This window comes from Salvelinus namaycush, chromosome 31 (genome assembly GCF_016432855.1).
Source record: "Salvelinus namaycush isolate Seneca chromosome 31, SaNama_1.0, whole genome shotgun sequence".
Classification (NCBI taxonomy): domain Eukaryota; kingdom Metazoa; phylum Chordata; class Actinopteri; order Salmoniformes; family Salmonidae; genus Salvelinus; species Salvelinus namaycush.
Window position 1 is genome coordinate 1,739,081 of NC_052337.1, and position 24,253 is coordinate 1,763,333.

The 24,253-nt window shown below is 47.6% G+C and overlaps 1 protein-coding gene across 1 annotated transcript in view; it reads left to right on the forward strand.

The window, feature by feature from the left end:
• Positions 1-24,253, forward strand: part of LOC120026453 (FSD1-like protein) — a 66,992-nt gene that overhangs the window by 35,350 nt on the left and 7,389 nt on the right. The window contains exons 6-10 of the mRNA XM_038971315.1: positions 1,133-1,254; positions 15,246-15,455; positions 16,015-16,113; positions 16,493-16,622; positions 21,433-21,530. Coding sequence (XP_038827243.1) covers positions 1,133-1,254; positions 15,246-15,455; positions 16,015-16,113; positions 16,493-16,622; positions 21,433-21,530 — 659 coding nt within the window. The remainder of the gene's footprint in view (positions 1-1,132; positions 1,255-15,245; positions 15,456-16,014; positions 16,114-16,492; positions 16,623-21,432; positions 21,531-24,253) is intronic.

Here is a 24,253-nt window from a genome sequence, read left to right on the forward strand (position 1 = left end):
TTACACGCCGTGTGTGGTTACACGCCGTGTGTGGTTACACGCCGTGTGTAGTTACACGCCGTGTGGTTACACGCCGTGTGGTTACACGCCGTGTGTGGTTACACGCCGTGTGTGGTTACACGCCGTGTGTGGTTACACGCCGTGTGTGGTTACACGCCGTGTGGTTACACGCCGTGTGGTTACACGCCGTGTGTGGTTACACGCCGTGTGGTTACACGCCGTGTGTGGTTACACGCCGTGTGTGGTTACACGCCGTGTGTGGTTACACGCCGTGTGGTTACACGCCGTGTGGTTACATGCCGTGTGTGGTTACATGCCGTGTGGTTACATACCGTGTGGTTACATGCCGTGTGGTTACATGCTGTTTGTTTGCTGTGACTGATCCCAGGTCAGTGTCTGTTAGCTGGAGGGTGGTCTGAAAGACCCCACACACCAGAACGATGGATGACCATGTGTAACTGAGTGTCGCTGACCAGAATATATTTTGTAGAATCATCAAAAACAGCCAGAAGGCGTTGCCAATAACACACTGTAGTCACAGCAATGGAACGGCTTCCTTCTGTCCTCTGCTGTTTCAGCATGGTAGGGTGGTGGTGTTAGTCTCACTGTGCCTCGTTCCTCCCTGTCCTCTGCTGTTTCAGCATGGTAGGGTGGTGGTGTTAGTCTCACTGTGCCTCGTTCCTCCCTGTCCTCTGCTGTTTCAGCATGGTAGGGTGGTGGTGTTAGTCTCACTGTGCCTCGTTCCTCCCTGTCCTCTGCTGTTTCAGCATGGTAGGGTGGTGGTGTTAGTCTCACTGTGCCTCGTTCCTCCCTGTCCTCTGCTGTTTCAGCATGGTAGGGTGGTGGTGTTAGTCTCACTGTGCCTCGTTCCTCCCTGTCCTCTGCTGTTTCAGCATGGTAGGGTGGTGGTGTTAGTCTCACTGTGCCTCGTTCCTCCCTGTCCTCTGCTGTTTCAGCATGGTAGGGTGGTGGTGTTAGTCTCACTGTGCCTTGTTCCTCCCTGTCCTCTGCTGTTTCAGCATGGTAGGGTGGTGGTGTTAGTCTCACTGTGCCTTGTTCCTCCCTGTCCTCTGCTGTTTCAGCATGGTAGGGTGGTGGTGTTAGTCTCACTGTGCCTCGTTCCTCCCTGCAGGGTAACCATGGCCTCAGCCTTCAGACTGACTATGAAGCCCAAGGTCACAGACAACATGAACCATCTGATGGTGGACTTCAACCAGGAGAGACAACTTCTCCAGAACCTCAAGTTCCTGCCTGGTATGTGATGAGACAATGGCTGCCATCCCAAATGGCACCCTATTCCCTATATAGTGCACTACTATAGACCAGGACTGGCACCCTGTTCCCTATGCGGTGCACTACTATAGACCAGGACTGGCACCCTATTCCCTATGCGGTGCACTACTATAGACCAGGACTGGCACCCTGTTCCCTATGCGGTGCACTACTATAGACCAGGACTGGCACCCTGTTCCCTATATAGTGCACTACTATAGACCAGGACTGGCACCCTGTTCCCTATGCGGTGCACTACTATAGACCAGGACTGGCACCCTGTTCCCTATATAGTGCACTACTATAGACCAGGACTGGCACCCTATTCCCTATGCGGTGCACTACTATAGACCAGGACTGGCACCCTGTTCCCTATATAGTGCACTACTATAGACCAGGACTGGCACCCTATTCCCTATATAGTGCACTACTATAGACCAGGACTGGCACCCTGTTCCCTATGCGGTGCACTACTATAGACCAGGACTGGCACCCTGTTCCCTATATAGTGCACTACTATAGACCAGGACTGGCACCCTGTTCCCTATGCGGTGCACTACTATAGACCAGGACTGGCACCCTATTCCCTATGCGGTGCACTACTATAGACCAGGACTGGCACCCTGTTCCCTATGCGGTGCACTACTATAGACCAGGACTGGCACCCTATTCCCTATATAGTGCACTACTATAGACCAGGACTGGCACCCTATTCCCTATATAGTGCACTACTATAGACCAGGACTGGCACCCTATTCCCTATGCGGTGCACTACTATAGACCAGGAATGACACCCAGTTCCCTATGCGGTGCACTACGTTTGACCCCTTGTCAATAGGGCCCTTGGGGCCAGGGCCCTTTGAACTGCAAGTCACTCTGGATAAGAGCGTCTGCTAAATGACTCAAATGTAAAAGTAGTGCTCTATATACGGAATAGGGCCCTGGTATATAGTAGTGGACTGTGTAGGGAATAGGGCCCTGGTATATAGTAGTGGACTGTGTAGGGAATAGGGCCCTGGTATATAGTAGTGGACTGTGTAGGGAATAGGGCCCTGGTATATAGTAGTGGACTGTGTAGGGAATAGGGCCCTGGTATATAGTAGTGGACTGTCTGTGGGGTTGTCCTCAGGTGCCTGAAGGATATGGACCAGGTTGTCCTCAGGTGCCTGAAGGATATGGACCAGGTTGTCCTCAGGTGCCTGAAGGATATGGACCAGGTTGTCCTCAGGTGCCTGAAGGATGTGGACCAGGTTGTCCTCAGGTGCCTGAAGGATGTGGACCAGGTTGTCCTCAGGTGCCTGAAGGATGTGGACCAGGTTGTCCTCAGGTGCCTGAAGGATGTGGACCAGGTTGTCCTCAGGTGCCTGAAGGATGTGGACCAGGTTGTCCTCAGGTGCCTGAAGGATGTGGACCAGGTTGTCCTCAGGTGCCTGAAGGATGTGGACCAGGTTGTCCTCAGGTGCCTGAAGGATGTGGACCAGGTTGTCCTCAGGTGCCTGAAGGATGTGGACCAGGTTGTCCTCAGGTGCCTGAAGGATGTGGACCAGGTTGTCCTCAGGTGCCTGAAGGATGTGGACCAGGTTGTCCTCAGGTGCCTGAAGGATATGGACCAGGTTGTCCTCAGGTGCCTGAAGGATATGGACCAGGTTGTCCTCAGGTGCCTGAAGGATATGGACCAGGTTGTCCTCAGGTGCCTGAAGGATATGGACCAGGTTGTCCTCAGGTGCCTGAAGGATGTGGACCAGGTTGTCCTCAGGTGCCTGAAGGATGTGGACCAGGTTGTCCTCAGGTGCCTGAAGGATGTGGACCAGGTTGTCCTCAGGTGCCTGAAGGATGTGGACCAGGTTGTCCTCAGGTGCCTGAAGGATGTGGACCAGGTTGTCCTCAGGTGCCTGAAGGATGTGGACCAGGTTGTCCTCAGGTGCCTGAAGGATGTGGACCAGGTTGTCCTCAGGTGCCTGAAGGATGTGGACCAGGTTGTCCTCAGGTGCCTGAAGGATATGGACCAGGTTGTCCTCAGGTGCCTGAAGGATATGGACCAGGTTGTCCTCAGGTGCCTGAAGGATATGGACCAGGTTGTCCTCAGGTGCCTGAAGGATATGGACCAGGTTGTCCTCAGGTGCCTGAAGGATGTGGACCAGGTTGTCCTCAGGTGCCTGAAGGATGTGGACCAGGTTGTCCTCAGGTGCCTGAGACGTAGTGGATGTAGACCAGGTTGTCCTCAGGTGCCTGAGACGTAGTGGATGTAGACCAGGTTGTCCTCAGGTGCCTGAGACGTAGTGGATGTAGACCAGGTTGTCCTCAGGTGCCTGAGACGTAGTGGATGTAGACCAGGTTGTCCTCAGGTGCCTGAGACGTAGTGGATGTAGACCAGGTTGTCCTCAGGTGCCTGAGACGTAGTGGATGTAGACCAGGTTGTCCTCAGGTGCCTGAGACGTAGTGGATGTAGACCAGGTTGTCTTCAGGTGCCTGAGACGTAGTGGATGTGGACCAGGTTGTCCTCAGGTGCCTGAGACGTAGTGGATGTGGACCAGGTTGTCCTCAGGTGCCTGAGACGTAGTGGATGTAGACCAGGTTGTCCTCAGGTGCCTGAGACGTAGTGGATGTAGACCAGGTTGTCCTCAGGTGCCTGAGACGTAGTGGATGTAGACCAGGTTGTCCTCAGGTGCCTGAGACGTAGTGGATGTAGACCAGGTTGTCCTCAGGTGCCTGAGACGTAGTGGATGTGGACCAGGTTGTCCTCAGGTGCCTGAGACGTAGTGGATGTGGACCAGGTTGTCCTCAGGTGCCTGAGACGTAGTGGATGTGGACCAGGTTGTCCTCAGGTGCCTGAGACGTAGTGGATGTGGACCAGGTTGTCCTCAGGTGCCTGAGACGTAGTGGATGTGGACCAGGTTGTCCTCAGGTGCCTGAGACGTAGTGGATGTGGACCAGGTTGTCTTCAGGTGCCTGAGACGTAGTGGATGTGGACCAGGTTGTCCTCAGGTGCCTGAGACGTAGTGGATGTGGACCAGGTTGTCCTCAGGTGCCTGAGACGTAGTGGATGTGGACCAGGTTGTCCTCAGGTGCCTGAGACGTAGTGGATGTGGACCAGGTTGTCCTCAGGTGCCTGAGACGTAGTGGATGTGGACCAGGTTGTCCTCAGGTGCCTGAGACGTAGTGGATGTGGACCAGGTTGTCCTCAGGTGCCTGAGACGTAGTGGATGTGGACCAGGTTGTCCTCAGGTGCCTGAGACGTAGTGGATGTGGACCAGGTTGTCCTCAGGTGCCTGAGACGTAGTGGATGTGGACCAGGTTGTCCTCAGGTGCCTGAGACGTAGTGGATGTGGACCAGGTTGTCCTCAGGTGCCTGAGACGTAGTGGATGTGGACCAGGTTGTCCTCAGGTGCCTGAGACGTAGTGGATGTAGACCAGGTTGTCCTCAGGTGCCTGAGACGTAGTGGATGTAGACCAGGTTGTCCTCAGGTGCCTGAGACGTAGTGGATGTAGACCAGGTTGTCCTCAGGTGCCTGAGACGTAGTGGATGTAGACCAGGTTGTCCTCAGGTGCCTGAGACGTAGTGGATGTAGACCAGGTTGTCCTCAGGTGCCTGAGACGTAGTGGATGTAGACCAGGTTGTCCTCAGGTGCCTGAGACGTAGTGGATGTAGACCAGGTTGTCCTCAGGTGCCTGAGACGTAGTGGATGTAGACCAGGTTGTCCTCAGGTGCCTGAGACGTAGTGGATGTGGACCAGGTTGTCCTCAGGTGCCTGAGACGTAGTGGATGTGGTACAGGACATCAGTTTTAACTCGTTGACATTTGAAACCATCCAATCTGACAACACATCTCTTTATTATTAAACTAATAGACAATGAGATTGCTAATATTTGCATTATTATAATTCTGTATTTGAACTGTTTTGGTGTCATAAATTATATGGCCTGTTGTTAAATTGAGTTTCTACCTTTGATCGTTTTTTTCTGCTTATTTGGTATGTATTAGGATCGCCATTAGCCGCTGCAAAAGCATCAGCTATAGAGGACAGGAAATCAAATCACATGTTTTGTCACATGCGCCAAATACAACTTACCATGAAATGCTTACAAGCCCTTAACCAACAATGCAGTTCAATAAATAGAGTTAAGAAAATATTTACTAAATAAATTAAAGTATAAAAATCTAATCAAAAAGAAACACAAGAAGATGACATAACAATAACGAGCCTTTATACAGGGGGGACCGGTAGGGAGGAACAGACAGACAGACCTCAGCCAGAGGGAGGAACAGACAGACAGACAGACAGACCTCAGCCAGAGGGAGGAACAGACAGACAGACAGACAGACCTCAGCCAGAGGGAGGAACAGACAGACAGACCTCAGCCAGAGGGAGGAACAGACAGACAGACCTCAGCCAGAGGGAGGAACAGACAGACAGACCTCAGTCAGCCAGAGGGAGGAATGGACAGACAGACAGACAGACAGATCTCAGTCAGCCAGAGGGAGGAATGGACAGACAGACAGACCTCAGTCAGCCAGAGGGAGGAATGGACAGACAGACAGACCTCAGTCAGCCACAGGGAGGAATAGACAGACAGACAGACAGACAGACAGACCTCAGTCAGCCAGAGGGAGGAATAGACAGACAGACAGATCTCAGTCAGCCAGAGGGAGAGACAGACAGACAGACAGACAGACAGACAGACCTCAGTCAGCCAGAGGGAGGAATAGACAGACAGACAGATCTCAGTCAGCCAGAGGGAGGAATAGACAGACAGATCTGTCAGCCAGAGGGAGGAATAGACAGACAGATCTGTCAGCCAGAGGGAGGAATAGACAGACAGACAGATCTCAGTCAGCCAGAGGGAGGAATAGACAGACAGATCTGTCAGCCAGAGGGAGGAATAGACAGACAGACCTCAGTCAGCCAGAGGGAGGAATAGACAGACAGACAGATCTCAGTCAGCCAGAGGGAGAGACAGACAGACAGACAGACAGACAGACAGACAGACAGACCTCAGTCAGCCAGAGGGAGGAATAGACAGACAGATCTCAGTCAGCCAGAGGGAGGAATAGACAGACAGACCTCAGTCAGCCAGAGGGAGGAATAGACAGACAGACAGATCTCAGTCAGCCAGAGGGAGGAATAGACAGACAGATCTGTCAGCCAGAGGGAGGAATAGACAGACAGATCTGTCAGCCAGAGGGAGGAATAGACAGACAGACAGATCTCAGTCAGCCAGAGGGAGGAATAGACAGAGACAGACAGACAGACCTCAGTCAGCCAGAGGGAGGAATAGACAGACAGACAGATCTCAGTCAGCCAGAGGGAGGAATAGACAGACAGACAGACAGACCTCAGTCAGCCAGAGGGAGGAATAGACAGACAGACAGATCTCAGTCAGCCAGAGGGAGGAATAGGCAGACAGATCTCAGTCAGCCAGAGGGAGGAATAGACAGACAGACAGATCTCAGTCAGCCAGAGGGAGGAATAGACAGACAGATCTGTCAGCCAGAGGGAGGAATAGACAGACAGATCTGTCAGCCAGAGGGAGGAATAGACAGACAGACAGATCTCAGTCAGCCAGAGGGAGGAATAGACAGAGACAGACAGACAGACCTCAGTCAGCCAGAGGGAGGAATAGACAGACAGACAGATCTCAGTCAGCCAGAGGGAGGAATGGACAGACAGATCTCAGTCAGCCAGAGGGAGGAATGGACAGACAGATCTGTCAGCCAGAGGGAGGAATGGACAGACAGATCTCAGTCAGCCAGAGGGAGGAATGGACAGGCAGACAGATCTCAGTCAGCCAGAGGGAGGAATGGACAGACAGCTAATTTATTTTTCTTTCAGAGCAACAGAGCATCAGCTGCCACAACAGTCATCCAAAGATTCTCCAGAGACTTTCTCTTCGTGGTCGAATGTAGAACAGATCTGTTCGGACTCTTTTGTAGATATTCTAGAGGATTCTAGGGAGCACCAAGCCTCGTCTTTACAGGGTTATAATGACTGGCCCTCCTATTGGAATATTAGTGATATCTGTGCTGCTCAGATCCAGGATCATCTGACGATGACTCCCCCTCTCCTCCTCTTCCCAGCGCTGTGTCATACAGGGTCCCTAAAGGCTCTGCACCAGCGCTCGACCCCAGATGATGCACTGAGCTCTGCACTAAATATTACTCTGACTGAACTAGCCCTGAATGTAGATGCGCCCCAAGCTCAGAGCTAGCCACTCAACAAAGACTAAAAATAACCCAGAAAAATAACAATTTCCTCAGGGAACTAACCTGGGCAGTAGTCCTTTCTCATGCTAGTCAATCCCTCCATAAACTACTGTTGTAATGTGCTGTATGGATGTATGGCTGTGTAGCTATATGGATGTATGGCTGTGTAGCTATATGGATGTATGGCTGTGTAGATGTATGGTTGTATGGATGTATGGCTGTGTAGCTATTTGGCTGTGTAGCTATATGGCTGTGTGGCTATATGGATGTATGGCTGTGTAGCTATATGGATGTATGGCTATATGGATGTATGGCTGTGTAGCTATATGGATGTATGGCTGTGTAGCTATATGGATGTATGGCTGTGTAGCTATATGGATGTATGGTTGTGTAGCTATATGGATGTATGGCTGTGTAGCTATATGGCTGTGTAGCTATATGGATGTATGGCTGTGTAGCTATATGGATGTATGGCTATATGGATGTATGGCTGTGTAGCTATATGGATGTATGGCTATATGGATGTATGGCTGTGTAGCTATATGGATGTATGGCTGTGTAGCTATATGGATGTATGGCTGTGTAGATGTATGGTTGTATGGATGTATCGCTGTGTAGCTATATGGCTGTGTAGCTATATGGCTGTGTGGCTATATGGATGTATGGCTGTGTAGCTATATGGATGTATGGCTATATGGATGTATGGCTGTGTAGCTATATGGATGTATGGCTGTGTAGCTATATGGCTGTGTGGCTATATGGATGTATGGCTGTGTAGCTATATGGATGTATGGCTGTGTAGCTATATGGATGTATGGTTGTGTAGCTATATGGATGTATGGCTGTGTAGCTATATGGATGTATGGTTGTGTAGCTATATGGATGTATGGTTGTGTAGCTATATGGCTGTGTAGCTATATGGATGTATGGCTGTGTAGCTATATGGTTGTATGGATGTATGGCTGTGTAGCTATATGGTTGTATGGATGTATGGCTGTGTAGCTATATGGCTGTGTGGCTATATGGATGTATGGCTGTGTAGCTATATGGCTGTGTGGCTATATGGATGTATGGCTGTGTAGCTATATGGCTATGTAGCTATATGGATGTGTGGCTATATGGATGTATGGCTGTGTAGCTATATGGATGTATGGCTATATGGATGTATGGCTGTGTAGCTATATGGCTGTGTGGCTATATGGATGTATGGCTGTGTAGCTATATGGATGTATGGCTATATGGATGTATGGCTGTGTAGCTATATGGATGTATGGCTATATGGATGTATGGCTGTGTAGCTATATGGCTGTGTAGCTATATGGATGTATGGCTGTGTAGCTATATGGATGTATGGCTATATGGATGTATGGCTGTGTAGCTATATGGCTGTGTGGCTATATGGATGTATGGCTGTGTAGCTATATGGATGTATGGCTATATGGATGTATGACTATATGGATGTATGGCTGTGTAGCTATATGGATGTATGGCTGTGTAGCTATATGGATGTATGGCTATATGGATGTATGGCTGTGTAGCTATATGGCTGTGTGGCTATATGGATGTATGGCTGTGTAGCTATATGGCTGTGTAGCTATATGGATGTATGGCTGTGTAGCTATATGGATGTATGGCTGTGTAGCTATATGGATGTATGGCTGTGTAGCTATATGGATGTATGGCTGTGTAGATATATGGATGTATGGCTGTGTAGATGTATGGCTGTATAGTGACTGGGTTACTAGTAGCTTGAGAGGCGAGAACTGCTTGTGTAGCTTCTACAGCTTGAGGACAAATCCTTCTCAAGCTGACTATTGTCTGTGTGTGTGTTTGCATTGATACATTAGCCTGTACACATCGTTGTGGACCTGGAGCAGCTTTGAGGGCAATCGGTCAGAGGAGTGGCTAGACTAGTGAACTGTTTGAATCGGTCAGAGAAGTGGCTAGACTAGTGAACTGCTTGAATCGGTCAGAGAAGTGGCTAGACTAGAGAACTGCTTGAATCGGTCAGAGGAGTGGCTAGACTAGAGAACTGCTTGAATCGGTCAGAGAAGTGGCTAGACTAGAGAACTGCTTGAATCGGTCGGAGAAGTGGCTAGACTAGAGAACTGGGGGGGTGGTGGAGGCTCCTGGGGGGGTGGAGGCTCCTGGGGGGGGGGTGGAGGCTCCTGGGGTGGGGGTGGTGGAGGCTCTTGGGGGGGTGGAGGCTCCTGGGGGGGTGGAGGCTCCTGGGGGGGTGGAGGCTGCTGGGGGGGATGGAGGCTCCTGGGGAAGGTGGAGGCTGCTGGGGGGGGGGGGGGGGGGGATCCTGGGGAAGGTGGAGGCTCCTCGGGAAGGTGGAGGCTCCTGGGGGGTGGAGGCTCCTGGGGAAGGTGGAGGCTCCTGGGGGGTGGAGGCTCCTGGGGGGTGTGGAGGCTCCTGGGGAAGGTGGAGGCGATGTGAGCAGATCTCGCCCCTCAGCAGCCTCCAAGTAGCTTAGCGGTTAGAGAGGCGAGCCAGCAGCCTGAGGGTTGTCAATTTGAATCCCGGGTCTGACGGGAAAAATCTGGCAGGAAATGCCATTGCCTGTCGTTATGCCCTTGAACAAGGCACTTGAACCCCACAACAACAGTTCCACGGGCGCCCAGTGTTGGGTTAAAAGCAGAAGCCACATTTCGGTTGGACCTTGTGTGTAACTGACCAATAACGTGATCTTTATGTTATTTTAATCTTGTGTGGTTGCGTAATCCGTATGAGAGGGCCAGTGTGTGTTCCGTATAACTAGGCAGTCTGTGGCTGCTCTGCTCTCGCTGTTCCTCAGAGCTAGTAGACATGTTCACTGGACCGTGTGAGCAGAAAGAGACAGAAATAATCATCACAGCTCAGACTAGCCTCTACCTCTGTCACATGATTGGAGAGCAGTCTGTTTGACATTTTTTTAAATGCATTTCCTGCAATTCTACAGTTTGACGGGATTTATTATGCCTCTTGGGGGATAGAGGGGTATATGGAGGGGTATATGGAGCGGTACAGTGCATTCGGAAAGTATTCAGACCCCTTGACTTTTTCCATGTTTTGTTGCGTTACAACCTTATTCTAAAATGTTTTAAAAAGTTGTTTCCCCCCACCCCATCAATGTACACACAATACCCCATAATGACGAATCAAAAACAGGTTTTTAGGCATTTTGAAAAAACTGAAATATCACATATACATAAGTATTCAGACCCTTTACTCAGTACTTTGTTGAAGCACCTTTGGCAGCGATTACAGCCTCGAGTCTTCTTGGGTATGACGCTACAAGCTTGGCACACCTGTATTTGGGGAGTTTCTCCCATTCTTCTCTGCAGATCCTCTCAAGCTCTGTCAGGTTGAATGGGGCGTGTCGCTGCACAGCTATTTTCAGGTCTCTCCAGAGATGTTCGATCGGGTTCAAGTCCGGGCTCTGGCTGGGCCACTCAAGGACATTCAGAGACCTGTCCCGAAGCCACTCCTACGTTGTCTTGGCTGTGTGCTTAGGGGCTCGTCTTCCTATTGGAAGGTGAACCTTCGCCCCAGTCTGAGGTCCTGAGCGCTCTGGAGCAGGTTTTCATCAAGGATCTCTCTGTACTTTGCTCCGATCATCTTTCCCTTGATCCTTACTAGTCATAGTTGATCAGGATGTTGATTGTGACCTGTGGAATGTTGTCCCACTCCTCTTCAACGGCTGTGCAAAGTTGCTGGTTATTGGCGGGAACTGGAACACGCTGTCGTACACGTCAATCCAGAGCATTCCAAACATGCTCAATGGGTGACATGTCTGGTGAGTACATCATGCATACTAACCTTCACACACAATACCCATATCCAACAGACACCAGTCAGTCAACCACACCATCAACAAGACACATGTCATGGAAAGATTTTACTATATTTTAGTAAGATTTTAGGTAACTTAAACTAGTTCCTGGTGCTGAGCTTGATGTTGATGCCTCCTGAAGATGTTGATGGGATCGGACTCTAAATGGAACACAGTCACGTTAGCCTCTGTGGTATTTAGTTTGCTAGCTAGCTAACGGTTAGCTAACGTAACCTAACAAAGCTAACGTTAGCATGAAAAGTTCCAAATCACAGATAGCAGCTGCCTATTTACATTGATGTGCTTTGGAATGTCTAGCCAGCGTATTATGAAAGCCAGCTAGCTAGATTTTGGTTAAGATAAACAAATGTAGTTTGATAGCTAGCTAGTTAACGTTAGCTTGACTTATTTTCTGCTGTGCTGATGTTAGCTGATAGCTCCCTCCTTTGAAGTGAAGTGGAAAATCGATAGAATAGCATCACTTTTCAATGTTCGACGACATGGCAACCCCATCAGTTGAGACTTCAGTTCTGTTTCGAAAGCCTCTGGCTGAAAGTGCAAACTCAGAAATGTTTATATTTCTCACACCTCCACGGAGCGGTCCTCCACATCCCGAAATCGCTTTGAATTCTGGATATTGTGGTTTGCTTACAACCAGGCAATGTAGTTGGCCCGTTTTCTACCGTTGAGATGCAGAAACGCTCGTATTTGCGTGTTATTACGAAATTCTACATTTTTAATACACATATAGGTTAATAGCATATTAATGGACATGCGTAGAGCAATGCCCCTTTAAAATAACTGTCCAGTTAAAATCTCACTCTTAAAAGTTAATATTCTGTTAACTCATTCCTAAATAATGTTTTTATTTTGTCCTATACTCGTATTTGTGGCCAAAGCATGAATTGTACAAAAAAACACAAAATACCACCTCAAACAGACTGTTTTTAAAAAAGCTAGCTATTTCCTCAGAGGATGATGTCATCCTCCTGAGGAGGTTGAGATGGCCAATCAGCGGTCTACTCGCGTAAATATTTTGAATGACCGTTATACGTCCACACCATTCTGTTGTTGGGGTACGGCCCTGCCACACCAGAGCGTGTGAGCGGAGTTGAGCATTCGGAAATCCCGCTCATCGCTCACGGAGCACCGCATCTTTTCCAACCGCTCCGCTAAAAACCGCTCCTCACTCACAAAAATATTCTGCCGCTCCAAATTCGCTCCATTCATGAAAATCACAATTTATCCGACATCCATCTATTTGTGTGTCTAGCTGGACCTACCATTTGATTTTAAAGTATTGAAACCAAATCATATGATTTCAATGAAAAGTAACTTATTAAACAACATGAACCCGTAAGAAACACTCATCATTTCAAATAGGCTACATGTCATATTACACTATTATTATTACATATTGCACTGACAGGATGACTTGGGTCTTTTTGATATGGCTGATTTAAGATAATTTTATTTGTCAATTGTACTTAATGTCCAACCGAAATGTTACTTCTACTTAATCCCATCGCCTCCGGTTGGAGCAGGGGGCTGCCACACTGGGCGCTGTGGAGCAGTTGCTGTGGGGGGTTAAGTGCCTTGCTCAAGGGCACAACGGCAGATAATGGCATCTAGGATTTGATACCAACAACCCTCCAGTTGCCAGTTTACTTCCCCGTCAGATGTTTTCCCCTGGAATTCGAACTGGCAACCCTCCGGTTGGTCCGGTCCCTCTCTAACCGCTAGGATACCTGGCAACCCTCCGGTTGGTGGCTCGCCTCTCTAACCGCTAGGATACCTGGCAACCCTCCGGTTGGTGGCTCGCCTCTCTAACCGCTAGGATACCTGGCAACCCTCCAGTTGGTGGCTCGCCTCTCTAACCACCAGGATACCTGGCAACCCAAATGGGAAAAAGTGGATGTCTTTCCAACGCTGGGCCAATTGTGCGCCGCCCTATGGGACTCCCGATCACGGCCGGATGTGATGCGGCCTGGATGTAATCATTGTAACTATGGATACAATATAGAGGTCATAAACGACACTGTAAATGACATTACTTTTATAATATGGAAATTGTGAAGTCACATTTGGCCTCACGGGTGTGTGGTTTGCTTGTATGACATCAAAGCGGTATTTATTATAATTCTCAATGTCTCATCTTTCAGAACACATCGACTCCTCTCCATTTACAGAATTCAACTCTCGGACAACAAATGAGGAAAAGTAGTCCAATTAGGGGGCGGGATGGGGGCGTCTTGTCGCGCACGGTGCTCACTCTCAGAGCGTCCGACAGTCTAAACCCATGCTGCGCGTCAAAGCCAAGAGCCTGAGCTCTAACGGCATGTATAACATGTTACTGTACAGTGACAGCGTTCCAATCTAGGTGCTTATCAATGACAGAATCTGCCATTTTCAACCCATATACGGGATGACCGAGGCTGTGAGTGGAAAGGGCTACCATAGACAGGATGTTTGAAAAAGTCCTAAAAGCTGGTGTTAGTACCAGTGGTGTTAGTACCAGTGGTGTGACCCTGACCTCTAGAACCTGAAGGCTGCTGTTAACACCAGGGGTGTTAGTACCAGTGGTGTGACCCTGACCTCTAGAACCTGAAGGCTGCTGTTAACACCAGGGGTGTTAGTACCAGTGGTGTTAGTACCAGTGGTGTGACCCTGACCTCTAGAACCTGAAGGCTGCTGTTAACACCAGTGGTGTGACCCTGACCTCTAGGATAACTTAGTCAATGGAAGCTCTCTAACTATTATAATAAGTAAACCATCTGATCCACAGTGGTGTTAGTACCAGGGGGTGTTAGTACCAGGGGGTGTGAGTACCAGGGGGTGTGAGTACCAGGGGGTGTGAGTACCAGGGGGTGTGAGTACCAGGGGGTGTGAGTACCGGGGGGTGTTAGTACCGGGGGGTGTTAGTACCGGGGGGTGTTAGGACCAGGGGGTGTTTACTGTCATGTTAATAAGACAGATCTGTCACACTCCTCTTATTTTTTTATAATAAAAAAATGTAAATAAAAAAACAACATGAATGATAGGAATTATTGATTGTGATATGTACGTGTCACGTAGAGTAGGCCAGAAGGCTAAACTGGAAAACCTAACCTCTATCAAAATAAAAAGATGGCGGAGCCGCAAAGTTCTTCTGTGCAAAGGTGTTTATTTACAAGGTGATTCCGGAACAAAAACAACAGTACTGCCATCAAACGTCTACCTTATGGGACAGCTTAAAACAATGCTGCCCCATCCACAGCTCGATCCAAAATGCCTCCCCATGAACTGAAAGAGAGGCTCCTTTTGTAGGGCTAGCCCCTCCCCTCAGAACAATTAACACTAATTAATTAAGCAATTAACTATACAAACCTACATTTTCCATTAACTAAACATACTAAAGGATATACATTGCAACACGTTTTTTAAACAATATCACAACATAACATTTACAACATTACATCACTACTGACAGTATCTTTCAATATGCCCATTTACATTAATAAGCCATTTGGGACAGGCACTATAAAGTCAGCCCAATCCCTTAGCTCGGGTCCTTTTCCAGCATACCCGGAAGCTACCGAGATGGAGAGAGAGAGGAACAGAACAAACAAACAAAAGCGCTCATCCACAACATTGATAAGTATAATAAATATTGCATATCTTAAATATGAACACTGACAAGTGTGAAATGTATGTACTAAGACAGAAGTTAATTTGTGTGTCAACCCACATTGTTAACTTATCTTATAATGGAGCAGGGAGGGGTGATGAATGTGTGTGTGCGCGTTAACGAACCAAATGCTGCCCGCGGCCAGTGACGGACTTCTACGTCACATACGAATTGATGAAGTTAGAACATTTTCCAAATAAAGCTTAGACTCATTTATTTACCAATATCTTCCTATGCAAAAATCTTGTCCAGCTTTTAAAGATGCCTTCCTCTCTATGTCATTCCAGTCCCCTGGGCCCCAGAAATGGAGGTAGGGGACTGTCTGGTGTTAGACAACACGGTGTCCGTAGCCTGGAAGATGCCAGTGGAGGACAGTAAGATAGACCACTACATACTGGAGTACAGAAAGACCGACCACGAAGGACTGCCACGCATCAAAGACCAACGGTGCTGGGAGGTGGTGGACAACATCAAGACCACAGAATACTCACTGTCAGGTACAAAACTGACAGTTTAGGCCTACTGTAGCCTGGGCCCAGATCTGTTTGTGCCATCTTGCCTACTGTAGCCTGGGCCCAGATCTGTTTGTGCCATCTTGCCTACTGTAGCCTGGGCCCAGATCTGTTTGTGCCAACTCCAATGGCGTTTTTAAAACCTTTTTTTAACCTTTGTTTAACTAGGCAAGTCAGTTAAGAACATATTCTTGTTTTCAATGACGGCCTACTGGGGAACAGTGGGTTAACTGCCTTGTTCAGGGGCAGAACGACAGATTTTTACCTTGTCAGCTCGGGGATTCGATCCAGCAACCTTTCGGTTACTGGCCCAACGCTCTAACGAGGGGCTACCTGCCGCCACTTGGCAAGGCAGCACAAACAGATCTGGGACCAGGCTAAGACTGTACTCTCTTCATGTATCGTCCTGTGTTTTAAAACGTGAACAGTCCAGTCTTGCTTTACCGAAACGTTTGTAACTTTATCGAAGTGTAAAAGCTTGTTTCTATTTGTTGTTTACAGAACATAATGAACCAAAGCAGATAATATGCTAATCATCCCCCAGGTTTAAAGTTTGACTCCAAGTTCATGAACTTCCGGGTACGAGCATGCAACAAGGCAGCAGCTGGAGAATACTCGGATCCAGTTACCCTGGAAACCAGAGGTAAGACGGTTAGTTACCCTGGAAACCAGAGGTAAGACGGTTAGTTACCCTGGAAACCAGAGGTAGGACGGTTAGTTACCCTGGAAACCAGAGGTAGGACGGTTAGTTACCCTGGAAACCAGAGGTAGGACGGTTAGTTACCCTGGAAACCAGAGGTAGGACGGTTAGTTACCCTGGAAACCAGAGGTAGGACGGTTAGTTACCCTGGAAACCAGAGGTAAGATGGTTGCACGATGTTGTCTTGGATCCTTAATTACGTAGTCATTCCAATATTGATATAAAGTTAATTGAACAAAGTGTTTTGCCCGGCAACAAAAACATAAGAAAATGCCTGCTATATCTCGTGTTTGGTTAGTTGATTGTTTGATTCCCTCCCCAGCGTTTAACTTCGGTTTCGACTCGTCGTCGTCCCATCTGAACCTGAAGGTAGAGGACAGGACTGTGGAGTGGGACCCCCAGGGAAGCAAGGGGCTGGAGAGCAAGGTCAAGGGCAAGGAGAACAAGGGCAGGTGAGAACTGAACTGGAACAAGTACGTGTCTCAAATGGACCCCTAGGCCCTATGCACTTATGGAGATCTGAGAGGATTTGATTGGTATAAAGCAATATGTAGACACTTCGACTAAGCCTATCAGAGGGAAAGGAGGAGCTATTACCATATTGACTGCACCTGTCAAATCCTCTCAGCTCTCAACATAGGATTTAGGGTCTAGGGATCTATTTGGGATTGGGCCTAATCCTGATTTTACTTGGAACTCCCTTTTGAAATAGCCTGATCCTAGATCTGTGTGATGTCTTTCCAACTTCTATGGTCATTGTCACTTTTTGGCGTGACAGGACACACACAGGTCTGGGACCAGGCTACCATTCAACTGCTATTTCTCCCACATTCTTCTTTGTTTAGTTCTCATGGGCTGTGTTTCCACAGGACACCCTTTATCTGATTGGTCAAAAGGCCAGTACACTTGCAGCGTTGTTACTACAGACACTGTCTGCCAAGTTGAGATCTCATTTCCTCAAGTGATAGAAGTTTTACAAGCTGCAGTGTTGATACTCTTAGAAGAGGATCTTGAAAAAACAATTGCAGGTTCCGTCTTAAAGGGTGACATGCAGCTGGCTACATGCAGCTGGCTACATGCAGCTGGCTACATGCAGCTGGCTACATGCAGCTGGCTACATGCAGCTGGCTACATGCAGCTGGCTACATGCAGCTGGCTACATGCAGCTGGCTACATGCAGCTGGCTACATGCAGCTGGCTACATCCAGCTGGCTACATCTAGCTGGCTACATCTAGCTGGCTACATCTAGCTGGCTACATCCAGTTAAATACATCTAGCTGGCTACATCCAGTTGGCTACATCTAGCTGGCTACATCTAGCTGGCTACATCTAGCTGGCTACATCTAGCTGGCTACATCTAGCTGGCTACATCCAGCTGGCTACATCCAGCGGGCTACATCCAGCGGGCTACATCCAGCGGGCTACATCTAGCGGGCTACATCCAGCTGGCTACATCTAGCTGGCTACATCCAGCTGGCTACATCTAGCTGGCTACATCTAGCTGTCAAACCTGTGGCATTGGGCCACCTGGATGTAGCATTGGGCCACCTGCAACCTGTGGAATTGGGCTACCTGGATGTAGCATTGGGCCACCTGTAACGTCGTGTTCGTACGCTCCAGCAAACCAAAACCCTCATATGTTTTATTCATTAAGTCCCTTCCAGGTTTTTGTGTGAACAGTTTACGGATCTTTTCAGCAAAGTTGATTTTTTGCTCGTTGAGGTCTGTGAGAATCAACCTCCTGAAAATGGCTTGATATTGAGAATCTGTGTGGATTCTGTGTGTGACTAACTTCACTAGATGGAGAGGGTATCTCTTTACCAACTCTTGATTTAGTCCAAATCATTGCACATTGCACATTTGATTTGGTTAAACTGGACATGGTTGCCGCCCACAAACAAAGAAAATGATTACATCTTATTCTGTCCTGAGAGCAGCTCCATCTGTAGAGGACATCCTTAACTCTGTTTCTCTTTCTTAAAACCTTTCCTTATTTCGCCCTCTCCTTCTAAAGAAATGGTGGCAAAATAAATCAAATGAACCTCTACCTTCAGCCAACCAATCTCTGTGACAGAATCAATGTGTAGTTAGAATCAATGTGTAGTTAGAACCAATGTGTAGTTAGAATCAATGTGTAGTTAGAATCAATGTGTAGTTAGAATCAATGTGTAGTTAATCAATGTGTAGTTAGAATCAATGTGTAGTTAGTAGCACATCATTAATTTTGTTTTTACCCGTTTTTCCTGCTTGCAACAAATGGTTTTGGTGAGTAACATTTCTAGTGTACTAGCTGTAATATCCATGGTTTTCATTCGTTCCATATCATGTTTACAAAAACAAAACGATCACAGCCACGATTACAACAACGATTACAGCCACGATTACAACAACGATCACAGCCACGATTACAACAACGATCACAGCCACGATTACAACAACGAGCACAGCCACGATTACAACAACGAGCACAGCCACGATTACAACAACGAGCACAGCCACGATTACAACAACGAGCACAGCCACGATTACAACAACGAGCACAGCCACGATTACAACAACGAGCACAGCCACGATTACAACAACGAGCACAGCCACGATTACAACAACGAGCACAGCCACGATTACAACAACGAGCACAGCCACGATTACAACAACGAGCACAACCACGATTACAACAACGAGCACAGCCACGATTACAACAACGAGCACAGCCACGATTACAACAACGAGCACAGCCACGATTACAACAACGAGCACAGCCACGATTACAACAACGATCACAGCCACGATTACAATGCTCTCTTAGAAAAAAAACTAGAAAATTAAGTCCGTTTTAAATTAGGTTCTGCTTATAAAGACTTCATGCCTTCATAAGCGCTACATAAGTGTTACAAAGCATCTATAACCGTATGCCATGCTTTATAAAGGGTTCATAAATGTGGTATAACCCACTATGTCGAATTATTATTTTACATTTTACCTCTCCTTAGATGCCAGGTTAGGGTTACACACTAATGTTCTGTCATGGTCTATGGACCCCCTGAAGTAGACCTGGCAACTCCATGTATAGAACTCTAGTTCTGCCACTGCTGTGAAGCCACCAAAGTTATTTAAAATAACTATTGAAGTAGCTACATTATGTGAGAGAACGCAACACTTAAATGCTACAAACTAAAATGAATTACAATAAATAAAAGGTTAACTTGTTTTCCACTGGCAGCACAAGTGGAGCATTTTTTATTTGCGAACTCATCACATGATCAGCAACACTAAAAAAGTACTTCCGGGGCACGGAATTTCAGAATTAAAATAAAATATATATCAAAGTCACCCACGTAATAGTAGAAAAGTGTCAATAACCATTCATGATATATGAAAAGTGGTCTAACCATTAACAATGATTCAAGTGTGTTCATATTTATGTGACTTGCATTAAATGTGGGGTTTTAAAACAATGTTCCAATGTTAAAGAAATGCCCCCAATGTGAATCACTGTATATGGAATACATATTGGATTAGAGCAGAAACTATTTTGCATGCCGCAGCAAAAGTATTGAAGGGAATACTCAGTAGGGTCTGTAGAATGTGTATATGGTGTCATTTCATGGTGCTCTGAATAATCCGGAGTGTTGCTGGCCTTTTACTGTGGTCAAAGTACAGGAAAAACGATTATATGTGCCAATGGAGAGTACCTAGTAGGGTCTGTAGAATGTGTATATGGTGTCATTTCATGGGGCTCTGAATAATCCGGAGAGTGGCTGGCCTTTAACTCCGTCCGTCCCATTGGCGGCCCGAATCACAACACGTGTTCCTCCTGCACTACAGAAAAGCCGCTAACCAAAAAAAAAAATGGGGGAAATCCGAAACCTGGAAAAAGAAAACCAAGAAAACGGAATTTGGGGGGGAAAAAATATTTTTTAAAGGCCCTACCAACGTGACTGCACTTGAGTGTGTCATCCTGCAGCACAGCATTATGGGGGAAGTTGAGGTCAGGCCCAATATTGTCTATGCACCCAGGAGGGCAAGAGGTTGGGCCATCCTAGAAATGTTTTACAGTAACATAAAAGCGTCTGCTAAATTTGATATATTATCTAAATCGACTTACAGTCATGCGTGAATACATTTCTACGTATGGGTGGTCCCTGGAATTGAACCCACTATCCTGGTGTTGCAATGCTCTACCAAGATGCATCACAGGGTTATAGATGCTTTGTGAAGCCTCAATTTAATATGATGTAATAAGGCCTTTATTAAGCGGTGCTTATGCCACCCTTTATAAAGCAGAGGTTTATATCATATTTGACATAGTGTGTTATGTGACACAGTTATGAACCCTTTATAAAGCATGACATATGGTTATAGATGATTTGTAACACATTTCTATGGTGTTTCTATGTGTATCGACCCCGTCTGCTTGTGTCTATCGACCCCGTGTCTATCGACCCCGTGTCTATCGACCCCGTCCGCTTGTGTCTATCGACCCCGTCCGCTTGTGTCTATCGACCCCGTCCGCTTGTGTCTATCGACCCCGTCCGCTTGTGTCTATCGACCCCGTGTCTATCGACCCCGTGTCTATCGACCCCGTCCGCTCGTGTCTATCGACCCCGTCCGCTCGTGTCTATCGACCCCGTCCGCTCGTGTCTATCGACCCCGTCCGCTCGTGTCCATCGACCCCGTCCGCTCGTGTCCATCGACCCCGTCCGCTCGTGTCCATCGACCCCGTCCGCTCGTGTCCATCGACCCCGTCCGCTCGTGTCCATCGACCCCGTCCGCTCGTGTCCATCGACCCCGTCCGCTCGTGTCCATCGACCCCGTCCGCTCGTGTCCATCGACCCCGTCCGCTCGTGTCCATCGACCCCGTCCGCTCGTGTCCATCGACCCCGTCCGCTCGTGTCTATCACCACTAAGCTTCAGTTTGTTTGCGTTCTAATAAACGGTTTGAGTGCGTTGGAAGACCGTCTTCATCCGCTTCATACTGCAAGGGGTGTTGTTTATCTTCATAGTTTACCATCTGTGGGAAAACTCCTGGTCCTTGGAGCTGGATATCTAGCTGAAAGGAAAATGGGCTTCTCCACAGCATCCTTGTTCACTTTACTGTCTTGTCTGTTGTACTGTAATACTCATCGTTAGGGTAACGTCTGTGTGTTGTACTGTAATACTCATCGTTAGGGTAACGTCTGTGTGTTGTACTGTAATACTCATCGTTAGGGTAACGTCTGTGTGTTTTATGTTGTAATGTCCTTCCTTCCTCTCGGTTGTAGAAGTGGAACTCCGTCTCCCAAGAGAACGTTGACGACTCGGTCGCCTGCCATCAGAGGAAGCAGAGACCGGTTCACTGGAGAGTCCTACACCGTGCTAGGTAAACGTGCGCGCGCAAACAAAGTAATGTAGCAGAGACAGGTTCACAGGAGAGTTATACACTGCTAGGTACGTAAACACAACATTAACACATCGCTGTGATAGGTAGGTAAACGCTACCAACCTTATAGCACTCACGCCTGTAGCCATGAAGTGCTTAGAAAAGGCTGGTCATGCCTCACATCAACACCAGAAACCCTAGACCCACTCCAATTAGCATACCGCCCCAACAGATCCAAAGATGATGCAATCTCTTTTGCACTCCACACTGCCCTTTCCCACCTGGACAAGAAGATCCACTATGTGAGAATGCTGTTTGTTGACTACAGCTCAGCATTCAACATCATAGTGTCTTCCAAGCTCAACACCAAGCTCAGGATCCTGAGACTGAACACCTCCCTCTGCAACTGGATCCTGTACTTCCGGTACAGGCCGCCCCCAGATGGTGAGGGAAGGTAACAACACATCAGCACACATCCAAAACAGGGGCCCCTCTGGGGTGCGTGCTTAGTCCCCTCCTGTACTCCCTATTTACCCACGACTCCAATACCATCATCAAGTTTGCTGACGACACGACGGTGGTAGGACTGATCACCCACGACGATGAGGTAGCCTATAGGGGGGAAGTGGTCAGAGACCTGGCAGTATGGTGCCAGGACAAAAAACTTCTCCCTCAACGTCAGCAACACAAAGGAGCTAATCGTGGACTACAGGAAACGGAGGGGCGATCAAGTCCCCATCGATGTCGCTGTGGTGGAGTTGGTCGAGAGCTATAAGTTCCTCGGTGTCCACTAGGGTTGCACATTTTGGGGAATATTCAGAGGTGGAAACTTTCCGTTAACGGAAATATATGCATATTGTAATATTAATACCATTTAAATGTAGATGTTTTTTGCATTGGATATATTTATGGAAACATAAACCTTTTACCTTATCATAAGTAGACATAATTGCAAATGATTAAATCCTTCCAATAGAAAAAAAAAATACAATTGAGTTACAAATTTAACTTTGATTAAATGAGTTGACTCTTCAAATGGGATGATTTCACTGAACAACAAAAGAAAGGGAATATTGAATGATCCCAATGATCCATCACATCTCCCAAAAACGTTTTAAACAGATCTGTAAAATGATAGTCTAGAAACTAAAGCTTTGGTTGTCTTCCTCTCAGGCTTCCATGTCTTCTCCCTGGACCTCCTCAATATCCACCTCTTGGACATCAGACTCTGAGGCCTAATCTTCACTGTCACTTTCCAACCTTGTTGAGGATGGCTCGTTGTCAGGCTCAAAAAGCCTCAAATTCGCCCAGATAGACAATTCTTCAACCCTTGTATTGGTCAGCCTGTTGCGTGTTTTGGTGTGTCCCCAAACAAGGACCAGTTGCGCTCAGAGGCGGCTGATGTTGGTGGGATTTGGAGGATGATGGAGGTACAGGGGAAAGAACCTCAGATCCACAAAGTCCCTTCCACCAGGTGGCTGATGAGATATGTTGGCACCACTGCCATATTGCATCTCCATCCCAAAGCCCTTGCTTGGAAGTGTACTTCGTCAGACTGCCCAGAACCTTGTCCTCATCCAGGCCAAGGTGGCGAGACACGGTAGTGATGACACCATAGGCCTTGTTGATCTCTGCAGCAGACAGGATGCTTTTGCCAGCATACTTGGGGTCCAACATGTACGCTGCGGCGTGTTTGGGCTTCAGGCAGAAGTCTTCACGCTTTTTGATGTATTTCAGCACTGCAGTTTCCTCTGCTTGGAGCAACAGTGAAGTGGGCAGTATGGATTTCTTCTCTTACATCTGCAAACAGAGTCTGAACATCAGACAGGATGGCATTGTCTCCCTCAATCCGTGCAATGGCTACTGCTATAGGTTTCAGGAGTTTCAGGCTGCTTACCACTCTCTCCCAAAATACATCATCCAGGAGGATACTCTTGTTGGGGCTGTCCATATCGGCAGACTGTGATATGGCCATTTCTTGGAGAGACTCCTTCCCCTCCAGGAGACTGTCAAACATGATAACATCACCCCAACGGGTGTTGCTGGACAGCTTCAATGTGGTGCTCTTCAATGTGGTGCTCTTATTCTTCTCACTTTGCTTGGTGAGGTAGATTGCTGCTATAACTTGATGACCCTTCACATACCTAACCATTTCCTTGGCTCTCTTGTAGAGTGTATCCATTGTTTTCAGTGACATGATGTCCTTGAGGAGCAGATTCAAAGCATGAGCAGCACAGCCAATGGGTGTGATGTGAGGGTAGGACTCCTCCACTTTAGACCAAGCAGCCTTCGTGTCCGCAGCGTTGCCTGTCACCAGTGCAAATACCTTCTGTGGTCCACAGTTTGGATGGTGTATCAATACACCCAGTCACTAAAAAGACACATGCGTTCTTCCCAACTCAGTTTCCGGAGAGGAAGGAAACTGCTCAGATTTCACCATGAGGACAATGGTGACTTTAAAACAGTTACAGAGTTTAATGGCTGTGATAGGAGAAAACTGAGGATGGATCAACAATATTGTAGCTACTCCACAATACTAACCTAATTGACAGAGTGAAAAAATATAGAATATCAAAAATATTCTAAAACATGCATCCTGTTTGCAACAAGGCACTAAAGTAATACTGCAAAAAATGTGGCAAAGTAATTAACTTTTTGTCCTGAATACAAAGTGTGATGTTTGGAGCCAATCCAACACATTATTGAGTACCACTCTCCATATT